Source organism: Protopterus annectens, chromosome 3.part0 (genome assembly GCF_019279795.1).
Source record: "Protopterus annectens isolate FY-2018-M chromosome 3.part0, PAN1.0, whole genome shotgun sequence".
Classification (NCBI taxonomy): Eukaryota; Metazoa; Chordata; order Ceratodontiformes; family Protopteridae; genus Protopterus; species Protopterus annectens.
Window position 1 is genome coordinate 1,892,789,471 of NC_056731.1, and position 22,076 is coordinate 1,892,811,546.

Sequence of the window (22,076 nt, forward strand, 5' to 3'; positions counted from 1 at the left end):
AAAGTGATTCAGAAAGCAAAGTTATTGGGAAGCAAAATGATCCTCATCACTCCTTACTGGCCTCGTCAGACTTAGTTCCCCTTTCTCGGGCCTCATCTACTAGATGATCCATGGACTCTGGACACAGTGCCAGATCTCTTGACACACGTCAGGCTCCCTTCACCCCTGCTCCACACCCTCAATTTGACAACGTGGCTTCTCCAATTCCATCCCTAGTCAGGCTTCATGATTTTTCACCTGCTATGACCCATATCCTTATGTCTTCGCATAAACCTTCCACTAGGAAGTTATACACTAGCAAATGGAGAAGGTTTTCTATTTGGGCTAAAGAAAGGAATGTAGATCCTTACACTGCATCCATCCCTATGGTTTTAGAATTGTCTGAGCTTTTCCATTAGGGATCTGCTGCTTTCCACAATTCGGGTCCAATTGGCAGCGATATCTAATTTTCATTTGGGGCATCATGATTCTAACCTGATGTCCCACAGATTGTGTAAAACCTTCCTTAATGGCGCTACTTTGCTGAGACCTCCCTTTCAGGCAGTGGTATCTCCCTGGGATCTAAACTTTGTTCTGTCCAAACTAACTTCACCACCCTTTGAACCCGCACATTTGTGTCTATTGAAGTTTCTGTCTTGGAAGACCTTGTTTCTAGTAGCCATCACTTCAGCTAGACGAGTATCAGAGTTAGAAGCACCTTCTATTAAGCCTCCTTGTTTGATTTTCCACAAAGACAGAGTTTCCCTTCGTACAAATCCTTCCTTTATCCCTAAAGTTTGCTCTCACACTAATTTTAACCAAACCATAGAATTACCTGTGTTTTTCCCTTATCATTCTAACACTGCAGAATGCAAATTTCATCAGCTGGATGTTCACAGGTAGATATTCATCGTATTTCACTGTTGCAGTAATTACACTTGGGTTATCCTGCTGGCAGGTTACCCGCAGTCGGCCTGAATGACAAAGTCCTGGTCCGGCGTCTGTTGCTGTCACCTTTTCCCTGACGTCAGTGCGCCAGGGCTATAAAAGATGCAGCCGACGCCATTTTCTTCAGTCTTTCTTGCCGCACGGTGACCGAAGCAAAAGCAGTTCACAAGTGCCGGTCGGCCAACTCCTGAGATTTTCAAATCGAATTTCAGATCCGAAGTCTTCATTAAAGCTAAGTACCCCGTTGGGGAAAATTTTTTCTTGCTCCAGACGATGTCAGAAAAAGTTAACAATTGTATTTCTTGTGGGAAGCAAATACCTCATAAGGATTTTCATTCTTACTGTATTCCTTGCCTAGGCCCAGACCACGACATTGCTAGCTGTCGGTTTTGTGCTAGATTTAACCAATGCACTATTAAGCGTCGGTACGATTTTGCCTTTCATTACTTTGGCCGAAGATTTAATTATATAATGCCGTCGGAACAGCCGACCGGAGTTTATAAAAAACGCAAGGAAAAGGACAAGCATCTGAGGTCCAAAACCGACTACGAGGCCTCTGCTAGGCCAGTCGCCGGTTCTCAGTGAGGCACTTTCACAGCCTCTGACGCCTACTACCTCAGAGCCACAGGCCGCTTCTGACTCCCATGTGGAGCCGACTAGGCCTCTGGATACTCGAGGTATTGGACACTTGGAAACTATTCCCTCAGATGGGTCCGGTGATGCTGAGCAGGCATCGGCCTCTGAGGGTGTTTTCAGACCTACACAGTTATATGTCAAGCAAACCTCGACTTCAAAGGCAAAGACTAAAACAGCTCTGAAGACAAAGAAACAAGTACAGCATTCTCCTGGACAGACTTCCATGCCTGAGAAACAGATGCTTAAAATGGCCGAAGACCTAATTACTTTGTTCAGGGGTTCCCATCCCCCTCCTGATAAGAGGCCTAGGCAAGAGACACAATATGACTCTTCTGATCAGGTTTCCATTTCCTCTGACTCCTCTTCTGAACAGGGATACTCTCTTCCTCCCTATGAGGATTCTGATGCTGAGGAATCTATTCCCTCAGCCTCTCCTCCTGAGGATTATTCTTTTGGAGAAACCCTGCATACCATGAGGGAGCATTTTCACTGGGAGAGCCAGGATTACTCAGAATCTAAGAAAAGGCTCAGAGACTTTCTTTTACTACCTCATCACTGACCTCTTGCTATTCCACCTGTTCTGGACATTGTAGATGTATTTTCAGAGTCCGGCCTGTCTGCTGACTTTTTACCCCCTGCACCTGTTAAGCCAGACAGATACTACCGGGTTCCAGACTCTCATAAATTTCTATATCAAAACCCTGCTGCTGACCCAGAAACTATATCTCAGGGTCCCAAAGGGGTCAAGGCTTCCACTGCAAAAAACCCTGTCCCCTCTGATAGGGATTCTAGGGCACTGGACAGGTGGGGGAAAAAAGTTTACACTTCTGTTACCTTGGCTGTAAGGGCTTTAAATTGTCAGTTTCATATGCTTAAATATCAGCAATACTTAATGTCACTGCTAAAACAGAAAATGTTGACAAATTCTGAATGTTCTGATAACAAAGAAATGCAGGATTTATTGCATGCAGCTGAACAAGTGGGAAAGCATACTTTGCAATGTGGTTTTGATTCACTGGAGGCCTCTTGCAGGGCCGCTGTCATGGGTTCTGTCATTAGAAGGCATGCTTGGTTAAAGGAACAGAATCTGCCTGATAATGTTAAAGCAAAATTATTGGATGCTCCATTACAGCATGATGCTTTGTTTGGTGTTAAGGCAGAAGAGGTGTTGAAGAAAATGGAGGATAAAGCAAAATCTATGCAGACAGTTAAGGATTTCCTACAGGTGTAGCCACCCAGATTTAGCAGGAACTGGCCTTCTAAGAATTGGTCCTTTCTAGTGTCAGACAGGCCACAAAGAGGCAGGTACAGACGCCCTAGAGACAGATCCCAGCCCCAAGGCTCATACAGGCCTAAACAATGGGGTGCTTCTACCTCCAAAAGCGGAGAAGACTAATCCGAGCCATACAGGAAACAGTCCCAATGACTTTCTTCTGCCAGTGCCAAACACTTATCTTTTGGCAGCACCCTTGGGGGGAAAACTAGCACTTCTTCCACAAAATTGGCACATGATCACCCAAGACAAATGGGTCTTGAATATAGTGTCTCAGGGCTACAGGTTCCACTTTCACACCCTTCCAAAGACAAAAGGTATGCCAGACCTGCCACACAATCAATGGGCAGAGGCACAAAAGCAAGTTTCATCCCTCATGGACATGAGGGCTATTAGAGTACCACAGCAAGAGCAGGGACAAGGATTTTACTCAAGACTTTTCTTGGTACCCAGAAAGGACAAATCTTGGAGACAAATACTGGACCTGTCTATTCTAAACACTTTTCTGGACGTTCCAAAATTCTAAATGTTGACTCTCCACAGCTTCTGCCCATGCTAGGCAAGAAGGCTTGGCTTGTAACTTTGGACCTCAAAGAGGCATACCTGCATGTCCCAATCAGACAATCTTGCAGAAGATACCTCAGATTCATAGCTGGCTCAATGCACTACCAAGTCTCTGCACTGCCCTTTGGCTTATCTACTGCGCCCAGAGTCTTCACAAAATGCCTGGCACCAGTAATTGCATTTTGCAGACAAAGAGGAATACAAATATATCCCTACTTGGACGACTGCCTTTTATAAGCAGAGAACAAGGACATTCTACTGAAGCACCTGGTGTTTGTAAAAAGATTACTAATTTGCCTAGGCTACACAGTGAACGAAAAGAAATCAAAACTGGTACTTTCTCAAGAGATAATATTCCTGGGTGCAAGCTTAAATACAACTGCCCAGATAGCTTATCTCATGCCAGACAAACAAAGGCAACTGACTTCTTACTTCTAAATGATGGCAACAAAGACACAGTTATCTGCAAGAAAAATTCTGCAGGCTTTGGGCTTTGGGCTTCATGGCATCCTGCATTCTACTAATTCCATATGCAAGACTGCATATGAGGAAACTACAATGGTATCTAAAAAGTGTTTGGACTCAACATTCTCACAGCCTGGAAACATTAATTACCCTCATTCTCTGCCTGCAACAGGAGTTTCGATGGGGGGCACAGGCCTGTCACCACAACAAGGGACAGCTATTTACTTTACCCACAGCCAGACAGACACTAACAGATGCATCAGATTATGCCTGGAGGGCCCACATGGCAGGAAAATGTATTCAGGGCACATGGCCCGCAAGCCAAATGCATCTTCATATCAATCAAAAAGAGATGCTAGCTGTACAGAATGCCCTGACAGCCTTCAAGGATCTACTTCATCCAGGACAACTGCTGATAAAGACAGACAATACTACAGTCATGTGGTACATAAACAAGCAAGGAGGCACACATTCCTACCCCCTCTGCAGACAAGCCATGACTTTGTGGAACACAGCATTGACTTATCAAGTACACCTGCAAGCACAATTCCTGCCAGGAAAGACCAATACTCTGGCAGACGAACTAAGCAGAAACCTCATGGATCCTCACGAGTGGAAACTAGATCCACAAATCTTCCGCATCGTAACAGGGAAATGGGGATGCCCAGACATAGATCTATTTGCCTCCCCTCCCAACTGCCAGTTAGAGATTCTGCATAAGGACTTATCACAAACAAGCATGGAAAGTGGATGCCCTATCATTCAGCTGGAAAACCCTTACAGTATATGCTTTTCCTCCACTGCCTCTCCTCCCCAAGGTACTCCTAAAGGTCGAACAAGAGAAGCCAAAAATGATACTGATTGCCCCAGACTGGCCACGCCAGCACTGGTACCCAATCCTAAAGAGCTTTTCTCAAGGCCTAGCCTGGACATTCCCTCAAATTCCTCATTTGCTGACCCAACAAAACAATCCAATCCTGCACAGCCAACTGAGAACCGTAAATCTGGCTGCATGGCGGATAATGTAACCATTCAGAACACACCTCTCTCTAAAGCAGTTATGGATGTTATTTTGGAGGCCAGGAGGCCCAGCATCAGAAAATCTTATGCAGAGAAATGGAAGAGATTCTGTGCTTGGAACCAGGCACAAGGAATGGACACGCTTCTACCAAATATTCCTCAGATTTTACAATACCTAACTGAGATGCTGGACAAAGGCCTATCCTTCTCATCAATTAAGATCCATGCCTCTGCCATTTCATCTCATTACAATACGGACCCACCTATTTTTTCACATCCACTGCTAAGGCAGTATCTCAGAGGGGCCAAAAACATAAGACCTCCAAGGAGAGCTCCAGTACCTGCATGGGACTTCAATTTTGTCTTGGAAAAGCACACACTGCCTCCTTTTGAGCCAGGCAATACAGCTAAGATAAAATACTTGCAGAAAACAGCTCTGCTCTTAGCAATAACTTCAGCAAGAAATCTCAGAGTTACAGGCACTAATGGCTGTGGAACCTTTTATTATTTTCCATCCGGACAGGGTTTCTCTAAGAATAAACACAACATTTATGCCTAGGGTAGTGTCCAGTGTGGCTCTTAACCAAACCATTCATTTGCCTACCTTTTATCCAAACCCACAGAGTAAGGGGGAGAGACTTCTACATTCTTTGGACATACACAGACAGCTATGCTTTTACTTGGACAAAACTAAAGTTTTCAGAAAGACTGAGCAACTCTTAGTGGCATATGCTGCAGGATCGCAAGGAAAAGCTATTTCAAAGCAGACTATTTCAAAATGGATAGGCCACTGTATTCGTTTTTGCTATTCACAACATGGCAAATCAGTGCCTAAGGGGCAATAGGCCACATTCAACCAGAGCAGCAGCCACTTCAGCAGCCTTCCTCAGAGGAGTACCAACCAAGGATATTTTGGAGGCTGCAACTTGGACTTCAGTGCACACTTTTACAAAGCACTACCACTTACCTCTTTACTCTAAATCCAGAGCAGGCTTTGCCACTGCAGTTCTGCAGGGCCTCATAGCCACTCCTAATTCTATTTAGACCCAGCCACCCAACCTCAGCTTTGGGATTCAACCCAAGTGTAATGACTGCAACAGTGAAACTCGATGAACATAGTACAGTTGTTTACCTACCATAAATGTAGATGTTCGAGTGTATTCACTGTTGCAGTCCAGGTTACCCTCCCACTATCCCCCTTTCATTGCTGGGACTTATCTGTACTTCTCTTTTCTATACAACCTATGTGGTGTATTTGCTTGTGGATGAAGGTAATGTTTGTTAGTGCATGCTTTTTTATGAGCAGAATTTTTAGCGTACCATTTTGGGGGCACCTGACATCTGGGGCAAGAAAAACTGAAGAAAATGGCGTCTGCTGCATCTTTTATACCCCTGGCGCACTGACATCACGGAAGAGGCGACAGCAACCGACGCCGGACCAGGACTTTGGAATTCAGGCCGACTGCGGGTAGCCTGTCAGCAGGATAACAAAAGAGTAATGACTGCAACAGTGAATACACTCTAACATCTACATTTATGGTAGGTACACAACTGTACTTTATGGTTCTACCTTCACAGGACTAAGGAACTTAGAAAGTCAGACCAATTGTTCATATCCTTTTCTGAATCTCGAATAGGTCTGCTAGTCTCTAAAGTGACCCTAGCTAGTTGGATTTCGAGCTGTATTTCCTTCATTTACTCCTCCAATGGAAAAACCCTACCATTCAAGATAAAGGCTCATTCTACACGATCCCAGTCTACATCTGCTGCCTTCCAAGCCAAGGTTCCAGTTGACACTGTCTGTGCAGCAGCAACTTGGGCTACCCCTCATACCTTTATTACTCATTACAAATTGGACCTGACCTGTAGGGGTAGAGCCTCTTTTGGTTCCATGGTACTTGGGAGTATTTTCCTGTGAGCCACCCAAGAATAAGATGCTAGGGATGCTGTCCCATATGTAAGAATGAAGGTGAGATAGGACTACAGAACATGAAGTGGTTATGTACTCACCATAACGTTCCATGTTTGTAGTCCCTCTCGCCCATCATTTTTACGAACCTACCCCCGTCCTGGAAGGATCTGAAGGCAGGCTAGTCGTGCCTTGGTAGGGTGGAGACCTTTCATTATTGTTCTTTCTGGATAACCTTAGTTCTGTCTTTCTATAGTTTAGCAGCAAACAAGATGTGGGGATTGTACTAGTGCACTGTGGGATACCTACCTAGCCACGAGCCAACTAAGAGACTTTGAGCTTTGTAGTAGGCCAAGTCGGAGCATAGGATCGGCTCCAAACCCATATGTAAGAATGAAGGGCGAGATGGACTACAAACATGGAACGTTATGGTGAGTACATAACTACTTTTTCTATGAAGTGTGGACGTTTAACTGCTTTGGCTTTTTTTGTCTCAACTTAATCAACCCTTTTCCTTCCTGAATCATAATGGATCAAAGAAATGCATCTCCCTAAGCAGAGCTAATGTTTATAATGAATGCAGCTTTGCTACAAATATTTATTGATTTGTTTAACTGATTCTGTTACTGTAGACAAGAAAACATTGAACGACTGCTGTCCAATATTTTCGATCTGGAGAGAAATGAATCTGCGATAATTAGTGCAGTTCAGATTTTGGTGACTGTACTCGAAACGCGGAGACCAGTGTAAGTAGTGTAGCTTTTTACTCATGATTTAAATAAATTCTGATTTATTTTTGTAGATATCTTTGTTGTTTAGCAACTGTTTAACATCTGTCTGCTACAACAGACCTTATTTTTAATTTTGCTGATTGGTATGTAGCCTTATTTGATTGTCCAGTTTACTTTTGTCATTTGAGTAGAATTTAGGTTTGATTTTAGAAATGCCTTATGAAGTAGTCCTTTAACAATTAAAGTAAAATAAACACTGTTGCAACTGCTAAAGCTGCCAATGGAAACAAAACAAACTGCAAGGAAAACCTTCGGCAGACCACCACGGCAACGCAATGCAACTGTTTAAACCACAAATTTATTAAGTAAAACTGTAAAATGCAGGAATAAAAATCTGTCCAATAAGAGCTTTCGGCTGATACAGCCTTTTTCAGATCTTATGTGAATCCTGCTACAGATTTTATTTAACACCCAGATGCCCAATCACAAATTTGGGATGGACCACATATGCAAATGCAGATTTATAGTCTTAGTATTGATTGGAAGCATAGCAGCCAACTGCAGTTTTATAAATTAGTCATCAGCCAGTAGTGAAGCATACAGTGGTAAGTTTCCTGTTGGATAAGCTACTTAGTTTTGACCAATTGTTTTCTTAAACATGTATCCCTGTGGTGATAGGTTACTATAGGACTCATTGAGTCCAATCATCCTCTTGTGGCTCATTGCCATGGCAACAAAGTGTGTGAGACAATTGGTAGTAGCAGAGGCAGCAAATACAGCTGCTGGAAGCTTTGTAGCAGCACTAAGAAAGAAACACTGCATCATCATAAATAAACTTTCTAAGTTGCATAGCCTTCTCAGGGCCCAATCCTTAGCTTCCTTGCTTTTAAGATGGGTCTTAATGGCACTAGACTCTTTAAGCCTGGAGGACAATGTGCTCTTAAATTAATAATCCAGTTTATTTCTCTAATTTCTGTCCGATTCTCTCTATATCACCTTCTTTTAGGCTAGGTTGAATACATTCCAAGACTTTAAATGTAAACATATGTTGGATTATGAACAATGTGCATAGCAAGCGCATTGTTTAAATCCGCTTTCCTTATGTTTCTCATATGATGTAGAATCTGATGCTTAAGGTGCTGATCAGTTTTTTCTACATAGAAAGCTCTTCATGAGTGGCAAGATGTTGAGTAGTACAATTTGCAAATACATCAAAAACATAGTTACTATTGGAGATTGGGTGAATGAAAGTGTTGCTGCTGTCAATGTGAGTACAAGCTTTACAATGATGGCATCTGAAAGTGCCTTTTCTTACCAAGGGTGTCTGGTGACCAAAGCCATCTTTATTACATAAGGTGCTTTTTTATGTTCCGTTTGTTCTTGTACGAGAACCTGGGTGTCTCCCCTACAATATTTTTAATCCTCTCATCAGTAGTCAATATAGGCCAATATGGTGTCATGCACTTGTTTATTATTAGTACTATACGTCAAAAGACATTTAAGTTGTGAATTACTGTTCTTATGTTCACTAGAGGATGGAATGGTCAATTGTTCAGTGTAGTAAGGACTGCCCTTAAGGCTTCTCATTCTTAAGGTCAGTGGTCAACTTTAGATCCGACTCTTTGTAGCCCCTTGCATGTAAATCTATGGTGCAATTTGCCACATTCTTTTACAAAGTCAACCTCTGACATGCATAAACGTGATGCATACTCTGTCGATGTAGGTAGTGGATCCTCCAGGTGCCCTTCCTATGGAGGCAGGTTTGTATGCCGGTTTCTGGATGCAGCATCACCTTTACATCAAGAAAATCAATAACTTCTTTGGAGTAATTGACTGTAAATACAAAAAAAATTAGTGGTATTGTTCAGATAGTCAGTAAAAGAAATCAGTTGGCATCCCTTTTCCATAAAATAAAAATATCATCTACAAAACGTCCATAATAGAGTATGTGTTTATGCCAAGGGTTGGAATCACATACCACCTTCTCTTTCTCCCACTGGACTAATACTAGATTTGAATAACTGTTAACACAGGGGTTGCCCATGGCAACCCCCCATATCTGCAGGTAAAGCTCCTGCCCATACATAAGGATGTTATTTTCTAGCACCAGTTCCAACAGGGGTTATGGGGTCCATAGAGATACCTAGGTGTCTGAGGAACAGATGGATAGTTTCAATACCGAATTGATTCGGAATAACCGTGAATAAACTATTGATGTCCAGCTTTACCAATAGTAAGTCCTTCATATCCTTAACCTTATTTCTGAGGTCAGGAAGCTACCTGTATCCTTGAGCACCATGGTGGCTTGCGGTAGGACTTTTTTAAACTCTTTGTCAATGTACATCGACAGAGGTTCCGTTATCCACCCTCTTCCTGCCACTATAGGCCGTAGCGGGAGATCTATAGGGTCCTTGTGGATCTTAGAAAGTCCACTAATGGCTGGTATGATGGGGTGGATTACTTTAAAAAAAAAAAAAAAAAAATCATATAAATCTTTGTTTATCTGTCTTTCCATGAGTAGCTCATATAAGCGACTGTTAAAGCTGTTAATCATCCTGTCAACTTCTTTTCTAATTTCTTGCAAGTCTGCATATCACACATCAGATTCATCTTCCTTGTATACCATTCCGAGTCCATTACCACAGTACCTCCTCCTTTGTCATCCGGTTTAATAACCAGGTCTTCTCTTTCTCTAAGCTCCTTGAGGGCATCCTGTTCCTTTCGTGTTATATTGTAGAAGCCTCCTTGCCCGTTGCCATTTCCTCTTGACTTGGCTAACTCAGTTTCACAGAGATTTGTAAATAAGTCTATTGTAGGGTGGTTTACAGGTGTGAAAAGGCTCTGTTTTTTATAACAAGTCATGGGTTGATCATCCCCTGATCCAAAAACTGAACTGAGGGTGATATTTCTTCCAAATAGCCTTAAGTCTGTAACAAATTCATTCAAACCAGATGATAGTGCTGGTATAAAACACAGACCCTTGGTAAGCAAGGATATATGTTTAGGACGTAATGTTAATTGAGCGAGATTGAAAACTAAGTCTACATAATTTTTTTTCCATTTCCTTTCCTAGCTCTGCATTCTGGGGTTCCAGTGGAACTGTTTAACAAAAAACAGTAGAGTCCAGTTGATGGATATGTGGACCGCTCCTTCTTTTGGTCTAGTACTTGCTTTTAACGAGATGTTAGAATTATACTCTGACATCGATGAAGTCTGAGAGATATGGCTCAGGCCAGCTTCATATAGATCTATGCCAGTAGCCTCAGTGGCTAATCTATCAGGAGAAGTATCATCATCATCAAGTGCATTTGCCACACAGTTTACATTATTCACGGCTACACTGAGTTTCCTTTGTTCATGGTTTCTCTCTTTCAGTAGGTCATCTATCATCTCTGGGCCACTCAAAGATGTGGCCTCTCTTGAAATCTTTAAAGTCACGACTCAGTTTCTTCGCTTTCTATTCATGTTAGGTAGTTCAGCCACACCTTCATCGGCCGATTTTCAAACTCGAAGACTTCTGGTTGGCTCATGGCTAAGCAGGTATCCCATGGTGCACCAGTGCAATCCCCAGATCTCGTATGCCACGTCGACGAGTTTGGATGTGCTTCTCTTGGCACTGGCTAAGTTTTTGCAAATTTTCATTATTCTAGTATCTCTTGCATAGTTATTGAATATATACATTATAGGACTTTAACTTTATTGTCTTGTGGTTGTTGTGTGACGTTATTAGTGGCATCCTGTGTACCAGTAGTTAGGTGCAGTTGCGCTTTAAATGGTTAGTTTTGGCGGTTTCGCCTTTTTTTCCTGTTATTTACAGTTAGGATTTACCTAAACTGCCTTGTGTGACTAGTATAGTAGTCTCCTGTATTTCAGTAGTTAGATGCACTTGTGTTTTTCTTGTCTAGAGAATTAGTTTGGCGAGTTCGCTGTTTTTAATCAGTAGGGGCTCCTATTGATTATTTCCTGTCAAGCGATTATTGTTTACTGGAGGTCTTTAGCGGGGACCCTCTAAAGTCTTAATTTCTTATAGTTAATTTGCTGCCCTTGAGCATGTGTGTGTGTTGTGCTTTCTTGGTTTGCTTGAATTAGAAGACCCGATTTTTCACAGGGCTAGGCCCGTTTAACTTAGAGGACCTAGTCCTCGTGTTGCTTCCACTGTATTTTATTTAAAATATTCTCCTGTGTGACTGAATCTGTCTAGTGGAAAATCTAGTTTTCTATCTTACACCAGGCTAGGCCCATTTAACTTAGAGGACCTAGTCCTTGTGTAATTCGTCTGCCGGGCTAGGCCTGTTTTAGAGGACCTAGTCGTCAGTTATTTTCTTTCTCTCTTTCTTTTCCTCTGATTGCTTGTGGGTTGCAGTGTGTAAGGATAACAAAGAGGACAAACCTTCTGGGTTTAAAAAATGTATGAAGTGCTCCCAGAAAATGTCTCTGACCGTTTGCCACAGTAGCTATGTCTACTGTTTGGGAGCAATCCATTTGCAAGAATCATGTTTGTTCTGTCATGCTTTCTCTCCTAGGGTGTTGCAGGAAAGAAAGAACAAACTGATACCCAGGGGTCTTTTGAAGCCAACCTTCGAGGAAGCTTTGTCTGCCTCTTCGGCTTCTTCGTCTAAGTCTTAGAAGTCAAGATCTGACTCAAAATCTAAAAGTTCAAAAAGGCCTTCACCAGCTAGTGTTTCGGAGCCACCTGCCAAATTAATAAAACCTGCCTCCTCGACTCTTCAGTCTTCGGAGCCAAAGGAGAGCACTGTGGTTTCGGAGTCGGTCACAGATACTTCGGTGCCTACTGCTGAATCCTTGCAAAATTAGTTGACTCTGCTTCTCAGAGCCGGTCTGTAGAGTCCCTACCGGTCTCTTTGATGGTCAAATCTCCAGTGCCTGCTAGGTCGAGATCCCCAACCTTATCTTCCAGGAGTCTTCCGGAAGATGTGGAGAGGGTAGTACTGAGACTCCTTAAGTAGTCTTCCCTGCCTAAATTTGTTGGCTCCGACCCAATCAGCTCTGGAGCCACTCGAACCAGTCTTGTCTCTATCCGTGATTCCTCCTCCGAGCCATGTTGTTTTTTTCAGAGCCGGAGTGCTTGTTACCAATGGAGGAACCCTCTGTTCCTGCTCCCCTTGCTGTTGCATTGGAGCCAAGCTCAGCTTTGACACGTTCAGCTTCGTCCGTTGTGTCCAGTGACCGAAGTTCTTCTGTCGGCGCAGAGGGGGAGGTTTTGAATCTATCAGCTCCGAGCCTTCCTCTCAGTGCATCCGCCAGGGTGAGCTCGGACCGTGCATCTGTCTCTGAGCAGATGACTCTGGCTCCAGCACCGTCCTTTGTCTCTTCAGAGTGGGGACGGTCTTCGGTGCTGGAGAGATATGCTTTTGAGGTGATAAGGAGTGTGCTGTCACAATGTACAGCCGCTGCCAGTGGTACAAGCACTCTTGCCCCCAGGGCTCCCACTTCAGTCTCAGTCCCTACTCTCTCCGGAGATAGCAGAGACCCACAGCCTCAGGAGCCACTGGCTGGTGACCCCCACTCTTCTGGGACATCCCCAGAAGGCCCTTTTGAGGAGCCCCCACGGAAGAGTATGCAAGAGGAAGCATATTGGCTCCCAGGATGAGTCTCGGACATCGGACACTGACCTCGATGAGTCGTAGGGGTCCCTTAAGGCATCCTCTGATGATGTCTCCTTTGTGGACATTCTAGAGATCCTTAAACAGAGGTGCAACTGGCCCACTGTCAACCCTTCTGATGAGTCAGTGTACCTTAAGGCTTTCGGGTCTCAACCCTCTGCCTCTTGGTTGTCTCCATCTTTCGACAAGCTAATGGATCTGGTTAGTCGGAGGGTGTGGGATACTCCCGATGCTGTGGAGCCAGTACCTAGAAGACCAAATAAGTTCCTGTCTGCCCCTCCTGGAAAATAATTCTTGTCTAAGGGCGTTCCCGTATATGCCATAGTGGTGGCGGCAGCCATGAAGAAGGAGTTGGCGGAGACTTCTTCCTCTGTACATCCGCCAAACAAGGAGTCGCGACAGATGGATAGATTTGGGAAGCACGTATTTAGTTCAGTGGTCTTTACACTTTGATCCCTGAACTATCTTACACATTTCACGAGATTGCAGAGGGATCTCCTCAAGGAGTTACGAGATTCCATACAGGGTGCTTGTCCTGAGGGGAATCCCGGATAGGATCTCTGCTCAGTTGTCCATCTTAAATTCCGTAGTTAACTCCTCCATGCGGCTCATATCTCATGCGGCTGATGGAGCGAGCAGAGCAGCGGGTTCAGGAGTTGCCCTTAGGCGCCACTCCTGGATGCCCTTGTGTAATTTTGCAGAGCCGTTCAAGTCCACCTTCACCAACGCCCCATTTGATGGTTCCTCCTTGTTTGGTACCAAGGTGAAAGATGCATTCACTCTGTGTGAAAAGGAAGGAAAGACTCTGCCGTGGGAGTCCGTTTTACCATCCCCTCTCAACCATACCCCAAAGGTCAAAGGGGGGAGGTTAGATGTGGTTCAAAAAGTCCCAGAGGGCCTTTCCAGACACAGAGTGAATCCTCCTCCAGAGGCAGAGGAGGAGGAAATGGTAGACATCGCCCTAGAGGCAGGGCCGGTCCGCAATATCAGCAAGGGCGGCCTTATCAGCGCTCCTGATGTGGGGCCTGACTGCGTTTCTCTCGGGCCAGTCAGGGGTCGCATCTCTCTGTATCCAGAAGCCTGGCTAAATATAACCCAAGACAAGTGGGTACAAAGAGTTGGCATGAACCGGCTAAAACGGACACTTAATCCAAAACTGAAAGGCCATACTGCTCCCTGAGTGCTACTCACAGCAAGGATTACAAGAAAGTATGTGTACTACTGTAACACTTTGTAATATTTAATTTGATTTCTACTAGGCCGCAGTGTGCTTCCCTGCCAGGCTAGCCAGCAGCCACAACTCCCTCTTCTTTGCTGCTTTTACCCCCTATCCTGAACCACGATAGCTCCTTCCTCCCTTTACCTGATATCTCTCCCTGGGGTCTCTACTGCATTAGACTGACTGACCACTAGGTGGCGCTCCTCTACCTTCTTGCTGTCCCCACTACTTTGCCCTCTCCTTCCTCATCTCCCCTAAAACAACCCTTTGACATCTTTTCCTCTGCTCTCTCCCTCACTACTGTCCGAGGATTACCTATCCACTCTTCGCATTATAAACAGTCCTTCTCTATCCATTTTTGAAGTCTCTTACCTTCTCCCACTGTCTTTCATCTATACATCTACCCACTACTCCACCTCTCTGTAAATCTTTGTACATATTACACATCTCTGCAAAACTTACCTTCTGGCTATCACTCTTTACTGATTGTCTTCCTCACTTTCTCCTCCTCTGGCTCTTCCCGCTCCACTCCCCTGCCTCAAAATCTCACCCGCCCCCAGCACCTCTTCAATTATCCCTCACATACTCCTGCCACCATTTTTATTAACCAGCCATAGTCAACTTACTATTAGCCCTCATTCCTACATCAATTAACGAATCTCAACCCCCCCATATTTCCCCACCCACTCTTACTCCTCCCACATCTCACTACACTTAATCTCCCCCTCTCCTGTCTACAAATTTATATCTCCCTTCTACTTCTTTACCTTCTCTCCTCAACTAGCTTACTTCTTCCTTTCTTATTTCTCCCTTCATTACCCCACCCATTCTAAACATGCCTTCCCAAATCCTCTTTACTTCCCGACTCCCCTGCTCCCTTCTCATCTTACTAATTCCTCTCTATCAGGCGGCTACTTACTCCTCAAAAGTTCCCCCATACCTACCTTCTACTCAAACTATCCCTTACACTCACCCACAACCTCTTCTACTCTCTCACTTCCACTCCATATCCCCCTCCCTTATCCCACCCAACCTACTGCACCTTTTCCATCCCAAACTTTTCTCCACCTCTACAAAAATCTTCTCTCTTAAATTTCCGTTAACCCCAACTTCTTACTATCCAAACATAAAAGGCTAAAAGTTATCACCTGTAATGTCCTAGCCTTATCTGGAGACATGCATCCTAACCCTGGCCCCTCCCTCAGTACAAACAACTTCCCTTTCTTCCCCTACTTCAAATAAGCCTTTCACCCCTTCCCCTTCTTCTCCTGCTTCCTCTCAGCACTCTTAAGGTCTTCACTATCAATGCCCAGAGCCTTAACAACAAAATTCACCATGTACATGCTTGGATCAATCACAACCAACCTGACATCTTTAGCCATCTCTGAAACCTGGCTAAAACCTCATATTACTGATTCTGAAATCTTACCTCCAGGTTTCCACATCCTCAGGAGTGACCGATTAAATAAAAAAGGTGGAGGCTCTGCCCTAATCTACTCTAACCTTCTCTCCCTAATCCCTCTTCAAATCCCAACCCCACAATTCAAAAATACTGAAATAACAGCAAGTCTCCTCCGATTAAATAAACATAATATCTGCATTATTTCCTTATATATCTCGATAATATCTCCACCCTTGAGAATATTCTCCACTGGGCCTCAACTGAAATAAAATATGAAACCTTTATTCTAGGTGACGTCAATATTGACCGGAAAAAAATCAACACACCTTCCCCCTCCCTAGCCATTAACCTTTACAACTTCACCCAAGTAATCCATTCTACAACCCGTCCTAACAACCACCACCCCCCAGGGTCCATCATAGATTGGATTTTAGTCTCCCATCCAAACAAAATCACTCTCTGGCGCTATCCCCGACACCTTCAGTGACCATCTCCCTGCCTTCATTCATTGCTCAACTAAGTCCTCCCAATACCAACATCATTACATTCAAACTCATAACCTTAGCAACTTCAACCCCACAATTTTCTCAAACATTTTTTAAACAAATTAACTGGCAAATCCTAAACACTCTCCCCCTTGACAACGCTGTAGAGCATTTTAACTCTATCTTCCTAAATACTCTTAACTCCCTAGCCCCCCTAAGAAACAAACGAATCAAAGCCAATTCTGCTCCTTGGCTGACCAAAGGGACTAAACAAACCATACGTCTCAGAGACAAATCCTGGAAGCTTTTTCAGAAAAATAAAATGTCTACTGCCTTGCTCCAATATACCCAACTCCGCAACCAAGTAAAACAAAATAATCACCTTGGACAAGGAAAAACTACTTCAATAAACTTCAGTCCAATAATAATAAGAACTCAAAACAATTCTGGAAATCTGTTAACTCTCTTCTCCATCCAGGGTCAAGGAATAACCCCTGCCCTGACCCTAGTTTAACTGACAGGGAGCTGAGCTCTCACTTAAACACTTTCTTTACAGAATCTATAGCTAAGCTAACCAAAACATTTCCAGACAATAGTCCACCCAACTCCCTCAACTCTACTCCCAACAACCCTAATAACTGTCCCTTTATGTTCCAGCTCAAACCAGTTTCCACAATTTTTATAAAAAAGCTCTTATCTAAACTAAAGCCATGCTCTAATGCCCCTGACAACATTCCCCCCTCCTTCCTCAAATGCGCAGCCGAAGTTATTGCTCTCCCAATTAGTATCCTGATTAACAGATTCTTAAGAGTCATACGTACCCAAACTTTGGCGTTCAGCCTACATTCTACCTGTTCACAAAGGAGGTAAAAACACCACCATTTCTAACTTCCGCCCCATTGCCCTACTCTCTCCAATATCTAAAATTCTAGAAAAATGTGTCCACCACCAACTTTTGCCCTACTTAACTCAGAATCTTTTACTTACACCCACCCAACATGGCTTCCCTCCTGGCCACAGCACCATAACTGCCCTACTATCCTTCCTAGAAACTATTAATCAAGCCCGAGATTCTGGACTTCTTGTATCCACAGTACTGCTAGATCTTTCTAAAGCCTTTGACACAATCTCCCATACACGCCTTCTCTTTCATCTCGCCAACCTTAATCTCTCCCCTAATACTCTATCCTGGTTTTCCAGTTACCTTTCTGACAGATCTCAGGCTGTCAGATGGAAGGACTCTACCTCTTCCTTCTTGCCTACACTACCTCAGGGGTCCATCCTCGGTCCCATGCTTTTCAACATCTTTATAACTAACCTTCATACTGTCATCCCTGACACTACAGTCATCCAATACGCTGATGACTCTACCTTAGTTTGTGCTGCCTCCAACATTTCTGCATTTCTGAACTACTGACTAAAACACAAATAGCTTTTTCCACTACAGAGAACTGGATGCACCAAAACCATCTCTCCCTCAACTCCAGTAAATCTAAAATACTAATTTTCCTCCCGACCTGACAAAAACGCTTTCAATGTCCTAAGCCAAACCAACACTGCTATAGAAGTGGTCCCTTCCGCAAAACTCCTTGACATTATCATAGATGAACGCGTCAAATTCGATCTCCACATACAAGAAAACTTAAAGAAAACCCACCAAAAGTTAGGTATGCTCTACAGGAATAATTATTTTCTTTCAAACTCCTCTAGGCATACCTTGGCAATCACCTACCTCCTACCCTCTCTACTATATGGAGCCCCTCTTCTAACTAATCTGCCAGCTTCCAACACGCCAAAACTTGGTTTGCTATAATAAGATCTCTAAATTTGCCACTAAATCCAAAACCTCAACTCACCACTGCCTTTACCCTACAATCTCTGAACTGGTTAGAACTCCCTAACCACGTAGACTATCTCCCAACTAACCACCGCTCACAAATTAATATTCTACCCAGATAAATGCCCAGCCTTAACTAACATCCTTCCCCCATACATCCCAAACAGATTTCTGAGATCTGAACACCAAGTTGATAGCAATCTCTCATTTGACAACCACGTGGCCAAAGTGGTTAGAAAAACATTTTATATAGCCCACCTAATCATGAAGGGATTCACATCTAGATCAGGGGAGGTCATTGTGCCTCTTTACTCATCCCTCATCAGGCCCATAATTGAGTACAATGCCCCTTTTGGGATGTACCTTACCAGACACCTGCAGCAACTGGAAAGACCCCAAAAGTACCTCACCAAGAGGATCAAAGGGCTCAAACAGATGCCATATGCTGCCCGGTTAAAGAAACTCCAGCTCTACTCAGTGGCATACCGCCTGTTCAGAGGAGATCTGTGCCTGACGTATAAAGCCATGTCCAACCCGAATTAATGGACATGCTGCACCTCAGAAAATCCAAATCCCATCGAGCTACGCGCTCGAGAGACTTGAACCTCAGCACTGAAATAAATAGGACATGCTGGAGGGACAGATTCATAACCCAGAGGCTCCCTTCACTCTGGAATAAAATCCCAGTCCAGGTTAGGCAGAGTCCCTCATTGACTCTCTTCAAGAGGAATCTTGATGAGTGGATGGGAGATCGTAGGTTTATCCCGGGTATCACTTCTGTGTCACTGTTAGATAGAGGCATGGTATACTAACCTCGAAAAAGGGCATAGCAAAATAAATTTAAAATGGGTGGCGAAAGCCAAACACATTCTGGCTAGGCTTATAAATGCCCTAGGGCAGATAGCCTAGTATGAACCAAAACCTAATCTCCATTCTCAAACCCAAACATCCCGGTGGCCAGCTTCTACTCTCCTTCTCTCTAGGTAAAAAATGGAACTCTCTCCCTCCATCACTTAGGACTATACCTAACACGGAATCCTTCAAGACCCAACTTTTCTTACACCTATCATCCAAATGGAAATGTTTTTGCTTTCACCCTATATAAATTCTAGGGATTTTATCCACTAAGCTCTCTATACTCCTGCACCAATCTACTCTCATATTTCATTTCTATTCCTCCAAAATAGATTTAGCTGACTTTCAGTTGACTTTAAGTATGTAAATATTGTAAATATCCAATTGCCTCAAAAAAAAAAAAAAAAATGTATTGCACTGTCTTACGTTGTATATTATGCATTCGCATCTTCCTGACTGTTTGGATATTTCTCTTGTATTTTACCTCTAGCATCATGTAACCTTGATTGTACTGCCTACGGAGCTTTTCTCCCTGGGCTTCCACTGAAAATGGGCACTTCTTGGCCCAGTGGACTTCCCCGGTAATCAAACTGAAAATAAATAATAAAATAAAATTGTTACCAGAGGCTATATCATACCCTTTTCCCTTCCACTGTTTGTTCCCAAGAAGATCCCAGATGTTCCACCCAATCACAGGGATCAGGCAACTGTGGAGATCAACAAGTTGCTCTCAAAAAGAGTCATCCAGCCCATGCCAGCAGACCAGATAGGATCCGGAACTTACTCCAGGTTCTTTTTTGTCCCAAAACGGACCGGAGACTGGATTCCAATATTGGACCTCAGGACCTTGAGAGGCCATGTGAGTTTGGGAATGGGCAATTTCTTCCAGCGCTTTCTGGAGGCAACGCACATTCCTGGGACAACCAACGTGATAGCCGACAAGCTGAGCCAGGCAATCCTGCTGCCCCACGAGTGATCTCTGAAATGGGAAATAGTGGAACAGATTTTCCTAAAATAGGGACACCCTTGCTGCGACCTTTTTGCCAGTCCAGTCAATGCCTAGTGCAGCAGTTATTTTTCCCTAATTCCCCCTTCGGAGGAAGCCCCCAGAGACGCTGTGGTACACGATTGGCCCACGGGACTTCTCTATGCCTTCCCTCCATTCCCTGTTATCCCCAAAGTGATACAGAAAGCCAATCGACTGGGAAGCAGGTTGATCCTCATTATTCCTTACTGGCCTCGTCAGATCTGGTTTCCCTTCCTCGAGCCTCTTCTCCTGGACAATCCTGAACCCAGTTCCAGATTTATTGACCCATTTGTCTGGTTCGCTACACCCCTCTCTCCACACCCCCAAATTGACAGCTTGGCTGAACAGTTCCATCTCCAGTCAGGCTTCATGATGTTTCATCATCAGTGTCCCATATTCTTTTATCCTCACACAAACCATCAACCAGAAGGCTGTATGACAGTAAGTGGAAAAGGTTTTCTATTTGGGCACAGAAAATGAAAGTGGATCCTTGCACTGCTCCCATTCCCGTAATTCTGGAATTCCTTTCGGAGCTTTTTCATCAGGGGTCTGCCGCAGCCACCATCAAAGTACAATCGGCTATTTCACATTTTTATTTGGGATCTCCAAATGTTAACCTTATGTCGCATAAGTTATTTAAAACCTTCTTGAGAGGAGCCACCTTGCTGAGACCACCTTTACAAGAACCTGTGGCTTCTTGGGACTTAAAGTTTGTGTTGTCCAAACTAACATCTCCTCCTTTTGAACCGTCTCATTCAGCTTCCTTAAAGTACTTGTCTTGGAAGACTGTGTTTTTGGTAGCTATTCCATCAGCCAGACGTGTTTCTGAGCTACATGCCCCGTCTATTAAACCACCTTATTTAGCTTTTCATAAAGACAGGGTTTCTTTACGTACCAATCCTTTGTTTGTTCCCAAAGTTTGTTCTTCTGCCACATTGAACCAGTCAGTTGAACTCCCAGTCTTTTCCCAGTCATAGCAGTGCAGCGGAATACCGTTTTCAACAGTTGGATGTTCACAGACAGCTGCATTTCTATTTGCAATGGACCAAAGAATTTCTGAAGTCAGACCAGTTCATTTCCTTTTCTGATTCCAGATTGGGTTTGCCAGTTTCTAAGGTGACATTGTCTAACTGGATTTCGAGTTGCATAGCTTTCATCTACAGCTCGGAGGGCAGACCCTTACCCCACAGGATCAAGGCTCACTCTACCAGATCTCTGTCAACCTCTGCAGCCTTCCAAGCCAGGGTACCAATTGATCATATCTGTGCGTGGGCTACCCCTCACACCTATATTACTCATTATAAGTTGGATTTTGCTTCTAGGGGTAGAGCATCCTTTGGCTCCACGGTGCTCAAAAGTATCTTCCAATGAGCCACCCAAGAATAAGGCGCTAGGGACGCTGTCCCATATGTAAAAATGAAGGTGAGATTGGACTACCTAACATAAAGAAGTTATGTACTCACCATAACGTTCCATGTTGGTAGTCCATCTCACCCTTCATTTTTACCAACCCTCCCTCCTGCCCCCATCCTGGAAGATTTGGAGGTAATGTTATAAATTTCTTGGTTGGCGACCCTTTAGTATTGGTTTGTTGGTTAAGGGTTCCTTTCGATCTCTTTCTATCGCTAGTGAGCAGCAAACAAGATCTGGGAATTGCACTGGTGCACCATGGGATACCTGCTTAGCCACGAGCCAACCAAGAGTCTTCGAGCTTGAAAAATAAGCCATGTCGGAGCAGAGGATCGGCACCGAACCCATATGTAAAAAAAGAAGGATGAGATGGACTTCCAACATGGAACGTTATGGTGAGTACATAACTTATTTTTTTGAGCTGGACATATATTGAGGTTAAATTGTAGCATCTCTAGTTTCTGTAGACAGGAGTCATCAAGGTACATAATTTCCAGCTCCATTTGTTTTTGTTTAATATTTGTGGCTATTTTATCCACTTCTGTTTAAAAAAAAATCTATCAATAGATTCGTATATCTGTAGCTGGTCTCCAAGTTGATTGCTTGCCATTGAGCAAGTTATTCTGGGTAGGTGTTGCCATAGGAGGGAAGGCATTTAACCCTCATCCCTCTTGGAATCACTTTGTGGAAAA

The 22,076-nt window shown here is 43.8% G+C and overlaps 1 protein-coding gene across 1 annotated transcript in view; it reads left to right on the forward strand.

Moving 5' to 3' along the window:
* PPP6R3 (protein phosphatase 6 regulatory subunit 3) overlaps positions 1-22,076 on the forward strand; it is a 3,115,682-nt gene that overhangs the window by 909,637 nt on the left and 2,183,969 nt on the right. Inside the window, exon 8 of the mRNA XM_044065977.1 lies at positions 7,427-7,540. Within this exon, the coding sequence (XP_043921912.1) occupies positions 7,427-7,540 (114 nt within the window). The remainder of the gene's footprint in view (positions 1-7,426; positions 7,541-22,076) is intronic.